Below are 7,274 nucleotides of genomic sequence, written 5' to 3'. Positions count from 1 at the left end.
GTTTGCACTGGAATTGCCTCTCTAGTACCAGCTGTCGCTAGGCTGACCCTGTCCCGCACCGTCTTCTCCACCCAACTCTGCTTAAGCTGGAGCTGCGGAAGGGTGGTGTGCACACTCCTCGCGTCCTGACTCCAGCTGGGGGAGCCATCTGCCCGACAGGCCTGACAGATTCTATGACCGACTGAGCTCTCAGGCCACACTCAGCGTTGCGATCGCCGGATCAGTGGTGGTTAGCGAGGCCTATGGAGACCTCTGAACTGTTGGAACCCTTAAGCCCCAGCGCCGATCTCTGCAGCAAGGTGGCTCTGAGGTTGCAGCATGTCCCCCCGAAATTCTAGTCCCCCACCTCCAGCTGCTGGGACCTGCAGTGTCCCGGGGCTAAGGTCCGGGTCGGAGATTCCAGACCCTAACGACCGCATCGCCCCAGCAAGCCAAGCGGCCTTTACAAACCATAGTAAACATTTTATTTACAAGTCTGTGGCATCCTAAGTGCATCGTCTTTCCGCCACGACCCCTAATGCGGGGAGGACTGTTTACTCCAACGCTTCACAGTGCGAGCTGCTTGTATCCAGGCAAAAGTGCTCGGCGGGCGCTGGGAGCCTGGCGAGAGGCACTCCGACTCCCCTCGGCTCTGGGCGGGGTGGGCTGCACCGGCCGGGACAGCGATGCGCAAGCTGGGACTCCCGCCGCCACTGGAAAGTAGGCACAGAATCCAGCCCACACTGGAAGGCTGGGAGCCTGCACGCAGGGCCCCGCGTCTCCTCCAACCTCGTCCAGTCTAGAGGCCGCCGAGCGGCGCCGGGGCGGGCTCGGGGCTTTTGGGGGCGCTGCCAAGGGCTGGCTGGAGCGCAGGGAGCAGCTCCGAGGCGCCGCTGCCGCTGCTGTGGCCGCCGGAGCTCCCGGCGCCGCCGGTGCTGCCGCTACTGAGGACGCCGAAGTTAAAACCGCCGCCGCCGCCGCCGCCGCCGCCGCCGCCGCCGCCGCTGCCGCTCCCGCCACTGCCTCCGCTGCTGGCGGCGAGGAGGGCGCCGGCGGCCGAGGCCTTGATGACCGTCGTTTGGTGCAGAGACCGCTCGGCCCCTTCAGTCCGCTCCGTGTCGCTGGGGGCCATGTCCAGAGACTCGGAGTCGCTACTCTCGCTCTCAGCCTCGCCCTCCGAGCGGCTGGGGCTCAGCTCCGGCTCGCCGTCGCCAGCCGGGGCTCCGCCCGACGGTTTCTCGCCAGCCTCCTTGTCTTTGTCCTTCTGGGCCTGGGCCTCCTTGGAGTGTCGCCACTTCATCCGCCGATTCTGGAACCACACCTTCACCTGCGCCGCGCCGCACCGGGAGACAAGTAGGGACACGGAGGTGAGACGCAGGCTCGCTCCTGTTGGACTTGCGCGCACCCCGGGGCACTCCCAAAGGCGGGAAAGCGTCGCCAGTCGTCCCCAGCACCTCTACCACAGGCCAGGTACTGTGCTAGAAGGGACCGAGGGACCGAGAGGCAGCCCAGGGAAACCACGAGGATCACCAGAGATCCTCGCCTAGGGAAGCAACTAGGACTGTTTCTCAAAATGTGGCCCTCCGACCGCTAGCCTGGAGTGACCTGGATGCCTGTTGGAAAGGCAGATCCCTGCACGTTGCCCTCAAACTAGGGAGGATCAATGCTCTAAGTCGATGCTTCTTGACCCCACTTGAGCCAGGAACCCCCCTCCCACGAATCTGATTACAATTATGGACCCCTGACCCAGAAAAATTCACATATACCCAAGATTTTGCACACAGTTTCAAGGGTTTGGTGACCCAATGTTAAGAATCCCTGCTAAGTTGGGCCCCTCCTCTACTGCCACTACCCAAGGCAAGTCCCTACAAAAACAATTCTTTTTAAGGAGCAACCGTGGAAAACAAAGGGGGAAGGGGGTTCAAAGAGTTAATCCCAGTGGGGTGGGGCACCAATGGACCTTCTATAAGAGAGCATTTCCTTGGCATGTGTGTATTCAGAAGCTGATAAGGACCCTGCCCCTGCCCGGGATAGACGAATCCTTCTGTGGGCTCAGAGAGCACTGGAATTAAACCTGCGCAAAGTGGAGGAAGGGGGTAGGGATGGGGCGGAGAATCTATATAAATATACAATCCCCTGGGGGTCCCAATGTGTTCACACAAGTTCCAGCTTCCCTTTTAAAAATAACATCCACAGCTGGTGGAAAACGGCTGGACTCTTCCAGTGTGTGTGCTGGGGAGGGGAGTTGTGTGATGGAGGACAGAAGCACCCAGGGAGCAAGGGCCATTGTGGTGAGGTGTTCGAGAACGGTGACTCTTATATTTTCAAAACTTAAAAAAAAAAAAAAAAAACAGGCCTTGAACTTGAGAAAAGAAAACATATTGAATTCAGGCACAATAGATTTGCTATTTGAAGATTTGTCTTGGAAAAAAGAAGAAACTCAACTAGGCAGAGCCTGGTGAAATGCTCTTGGGCGTTCTAAGAAAATCTCTTTTTCTTTCTCTTCCTCACTTCCCCCTCCCATTATGCCGTTAGAAAATCGGACTGACTGTGGCTGCTCCAAGTGGACTTCTTGCCCTACTGGGGCTAAGAAATTCCGTTTGAAATAATGTTTTCACTTCCTCACAACTGGGGATTTCACAATCCAGCAGCAGCAGCAGGAGGATGAGGGAGGGAGGACAGGAGGGGGGAAGAAACAACAACAATCTCTTGACTTTGGAGTTTTATCTCTTCTGAAATAAACTGCCTCCTACAGCAAATTGTGCTACAGTCGAGTATATAATTATTATCTCCTGCTGCCTCTTTGCCTTCTCGGCAACATGCTTTCGCTTGTTGGCCAAAATAAAGACGCAGCGCTTGTTGACAAACCTCTTTGGGGATGGGCTATTCTTTCTGTCCTTCTCCCCCACCCCCTTCCTCTCTCCTATCTCAAATTGAGAAGTCCACCTAGTCTCCTGAAATTCGAGATCTAGTGTTTCCACTGCAAAAGGAGAGTTGGCCGGCGGAGGGGGCCTTGGGGCTAGGCCGCAAGCTGCTGCCCGTCAAGGGGGCTGTGCGTCGGGGCCAGAGCTGGCTTACCTGGGCATCGGTGAGACCCAGCATCGCGGCCAGCTGCTTTCGGTCTGGCTTGGTCACGTACTTCTGAATCTCAAACCTTTTCTCCAGACCTTTCCTCTGCAGGTTGGAGAAGACCGCCCGTGACCACGAGCGCTTTCTCTTGTACGTCTGCGGCATGGTGTCCTTCGTGAGCACAGCGTAGGGACCTGCCACCATGCGGGTGCAAGAGAGAGACAGGAGGACCCAGTTTGTGCCCTATCCGCGGCCTGCATGCCTGGGGCTCACTGTGATGCTTAAACTTGTTTTACGTTAACAGTCGGCTCTGAAAGCCCTTCACGCAGACACAGAATGGCCTCTCTAAGAAGGAAATGTACGGCTCTTAAGACCATAGGCCGAAGGCCTAACGCGAGTCTGGAGTGGAGAAGCCCGGCGTTTCACCGATTAATTCCAAAGTAAAGACATAAACCGAATGCATGGCCATCAGGCATGCTAAGAGCAGGCGAAAATGCACCTCGGCCTAAAGGATCTAAAGATGACAGCCTCGATTCTCCACTGTGTGTGTGTGTGTGTGTGTGTGTGTGTGTGTGTGTACTCGCATCCATGCCCATCCGTGAAGACGGAACCTTCCGGCAAATGTTTAAGATCATTCCAAAATGAGTGTATGTTAATAACACCACCACTTGCTGCATTTTCAAAGCACCCTCTCGGGAGAAAAGACTAGGGAACCCCCCCCGGCCCACCCGCTCCCGCACACTTTCTTCCCTCCCCAGGCTCCCCACCCCTTAACCCCGGGAGCCGAACGAAGAGTGAGCTAGCTCACTGAGAAATCTTTCGGTTTCTCTCCGGACGTGGTAGCCTCCCGCATCAACTCCGGGATTGCTACACCTCGGTGGCCACGTGATACTCCAGTCCTAAGTGTTTTGGCAGTCGACCTGCCCGTTAGGCCGTCGATCAGGAGGGTTTCCATACCTGGAAAGGTGTCTTGAAACTGATGCTGAACTGAATTTCTCGGGTTCGAGCTTAAGGGACTCAGGATGGCAGAAGCCTCGTTAATGGGATCTAGAGACGCAAAGAACTGGCCGGTGGAGGGCTGCAGAGCGGGGAGGTGCATCCCCGCGGGCCGCCCGCCGGTTAGCAGCGATGTGAGATCTGGGGACGAGGGAAAAGAAGAGCTGTTACCCCTCTGGCAAAGCCACACTCACACTCTCTGGGACTTGTTCGTCTCCTCCCCCACCCCTCCGTTCCGTTTTCCTGAAGGGAAGTGGTGAGAGACCTCTGTCTCCGCGCCGCCGGGATGCCTCTCTCCCGACAGTGGCCCAGGGGCACTGCACGAACTGTTCCTGTGTGTCCCACAGGTCCACGTCCACGCATACAGCTAGGAAGGACTTCAGGTAAAGAGGCCTAAACGAAGTCACTTTCAGGTGCCTTCCAAGAATTCCACAGACCTAAACTGTCCCTCCAAAGGATCCCTCACCCTGTTCTCTTGGGAGTTTAGAGTCAATATTGTTCATCTATATTCCTTGGGTGGAATTTCACTAGAAAGCAGACAAATGGACGGGAAAGTGTTCCCCAAAAGGGCTTTTCCTGCCAAATAATGTAGTTCTCTTTGTAGATACGTGATTAAAGAGACAGAGAGATGATAGTCATTTTAGCAAATATTATTTACACCAACGTTTTTATGGATACTGATTCTGTGGCATGTGTTTTTAAAGCATCTCTGGATTCTTCTTCCTCTTTTTTTTTTTTAAATGTAGAGCAGGTGAGTTTTAAACCTAATGTTTCAGTCTCCTTACAACTCATTTTCTTCTCCCTCATTTTACCGATTTGTCCTTAATTGTGAAAACACTCAAAGGAATCCCAAATGGCCCAAGGATCGGGGAGTGCGTCAGTGCCCTGTTCAGAGGCCTGCAGCCTCTCGCCCAAGACCTACCTCTCAGTGTGTTGCCTTCCTTGACTTTTGGGTCAAATTCTGCAGACAAAATGCGGTCAATTCCAAATTTGAGGTCCTTACTGGAGGGGGCCGGGGCGGAAGCGCTATGGTGGGGATTCGGGACCAGCCGCGACCCGGAGGCTGGGGGCTGCAAGCTTCCAGCCCGGGGTGGAGGCGGAGGCTGCTGCTGCTGCGGTTGCTGCTGCTGCGGTGGCTGTTGTGGGTGATGGTGGTGGTAGGCGGCTGAGAGCGGGGACAGACGCGGAGGGAAGCCAGCCGGGACTTCGGAGGGCGCCACCACCGGGGTGGGTCGAAGCGGGGATCTGGTGGCTGCTTGGAAAGAGGCGTGCGGGTGAGCCGATCCCAAGTGTGCGGTGAGGGCAGCGGCCGAGGCCCCCGCCAGACCCTCCGGAGCCGCCCCCGTCTCCCCAACGCCGGCGTGCAGGATGTCCGCGATGCAGAAGGAGGGTTTCTTGACGGCAGCGGGGTCCAGGGGGAAGGAGCAGCCGCCCGGGCCGGCGGAGGAACAGTAGGCGGCCGACCAGAGGCTGAAGTTGGACGCGTAGAAGGGAGCCAGCCCGGCGGCGAACATTCTGGCGGGGTGCACGGAGCTGCCGCCGCGGCCTGGCCGGGCCCGGTGGGTGGGGAGGGGCGCGGGGAGGGGCGCGCTAAGTCCAGGAGGAGGCGGCAGCCCAGCCGGGGACGATCCGCTTACTCTTCTCCGTCCGAACTGAAGGGAGGCCAGGGAGCCCTAGCGCCACCGAGGGAGGAGGCGAGGGCCGGATCCCGGCCACTCACGGCCTCTGCCCCTGGCCTCACTTTAAAGGCGGCGCGGCGCCCGCGCTCCCCGCGGGCTGTAGGCGAGCGAGGGGTGCTGGAGCCGCTAGGCGGGCGGGGGCCGCGGCTCCACAAACGCCAGGGAAGCCGGGGAGACAGGCGCCGGGCACCGAAAGAAACACTCAAACAGCTAAGCCTTAACAGCTAAATTTAAAACAATAACAATAATAGTCCGTTAGTTTAAAAAGAAAAAAAAGTAATAAGAAGAAAAAAAAAAAACTCCTCTCTAAAAACTCCCAAAGTTTTGGCAGGAGCTTTCGAGTCAGACCCAGGGTAGGACCTCGATCCGACCGCTCATTGGCCATCCTGGTGACCAATGGGAGTGGGAAGTGGAGGGGAACTGGGAAAGAGGGCGTGGCCCGCCCCTTCGGCCACGCCCCGGCCACGCCAATCTGTTTGCTGCTGGCGCGTGGGCTGTGCTTGGTCGGGCGCGTCCTTCTCCAAAGGGTAGGGGGCTTCGAACAGCTGCTCCAGGGAGTTCTAACTCCCACTAACTTCTGCAGCTCCGAACCGGCACCAGGCGTGGAGAGTTGGTCACAGCGCTCCTGGAGCTCTCGCCTAGGGAAGCTGGTGCTCCCGCAGATTATAGCGGGTGCAAGGCCCGCCTTCTGGAACTCTGGCGGCGCCCTAGGTTTCCCTCCTGTTTACATCACTCGGGCCAGATTTTTCTCCAGTCGGCCTTTATCCCGAGAGTCGGTGTCTTCTACAAAGCTCCGTCCTTCGTGGGTCCCCGCCCCCACGCTGCCCTGCTCTGCTCTCGCAAGGGAATGCGGCGGCACTGGGTCCGCTTCCCTGCCTCGGAGATCCTCAGGGAAGAGAGGAGGGGCGGTCGCAAATTAGCTGTATTCCGAGCTGCCACACACTGACAACTTGAACCAGTAACTTTTCAAACAAAATAAGATGGATGTCTCCGAACGTCTCTCTTGGACGCAGCCAACCTGAGCCTCGGAGACAACAAAACAAGCAGCCGTCCGAAACCTGGGAGAGCGGCACGCGCGTCCCCTCCTTTAATGCACCTTGTAGGAAATGTCACCCTCCCTTCTCCGCCACATCCCCGATCACGTGGGGTCCATTGTTTTGCAAGGGCCCACAAGAGTAGATTTCCTTGGGGTTAAATACTACTTTCAATGCTGTGACTATTTCTCCAGGGAACCCCCTGGGCCTGGTCGCAGGAGAAGCTTCAGTGGTGACCGACCGCTTCACTTCGGACTTCGGGTCTTCAGAGCGCATAGTGGGTGTAGTGCGGGGTTTTCTGCAACACCAACATCTCTATTTTAAGAATTCGTTCTCTTTTAAATTATAGTCAGAGTGGATTTCCCCACCCCTCTCCCATACAAACCACAGGCCACCCAGATGAGCTCTTCTTGCACATTTTCAGGAAGAAAATAAAATAATAATAATGAAACAGAGAAATCTTTTGTTTTCGATTGTCCTAATAAGCATCTTCTAACAGAACAGCATCTTCTGTGGC

General features: G+C 56.6%; 1 protein-coding gene across 1 annotated transcript; it reads right to left on the bottom strand.

The window, feature by feature from the left end:
• Positions 1-441: 441 nt before the first annotated feature.
• HLX (H2.0 like homeobox) lies at positions 442-6,044 on the bottom strand. Its single transcript, XM_029226794.1, has 4 exons — positions 4,967-6,044; positions 4,006-4,185; positions 3,058-3,242; positions 442-1,306 (listed from the first exon to the last, which is right to left on the bottom strand). The coding sequence occupies exons 1-4, from the start codon at positions 5,556-5,558 to the stop codon at positions 779-781; spliced, it is 1,485 nt and encodes a 494-aa protein (XP_029082627.1). The 5' UTR covers positions 5,559-6,044; the 3' UTR covers positions 442-778.
• Between the last annotated feature and the right edge of the window lie 1,230 nt (positions 6,045-7,274).

The sequence above is a fragment of the Monodon monoceros genome, unplaced genomic scaffold (genome assembly GCF_005190385.1).
Source record: "Monodon monoceros isolate NGI ecotype Baffin Bay Population unplaced genomic scaffold, NGI_Narwhal_1 Super_Scaffold_18, whole genome shotgun sequence".
In the NCBI taxonomy this organism is placed as follows: domain Eukaryota; kingdom Metazoa; phylum Chordata; class Mammalia; order Artiodactyla; family Monodontidae; genus Monodon; species Monodon monoceros.
Note: the sequence above shows the minus strand (reverse complement) of the source record. Positions and strands in the feature narration are given on the sequence as shown.

Bases quoted from the DNA above. Each gene is read 5' to 3' on its own strand.
- HLX (XM_029226794.1), bottom strand. From the start codon at position 5,558: ATGTTCGCCGCCGGGCTGGCTCCCTTCTACGCGTCCAACTTCAGCCTC. The intron at 3,243-4,005 runs GTATGGAAACCC...GCATGGTGGCAG, and splicing joins GTTTCAAGACACCTTTCCAG to GTCCCTACGCTGTGCTCACG. The intron at 1,307-3,057 runs GTAAGCCAGCTC...GGCGCGGCGCAG, and splicing joins TGGGTCTCACCGATGCCCAG to GTGAAGGTGTGGTTCCAGAA.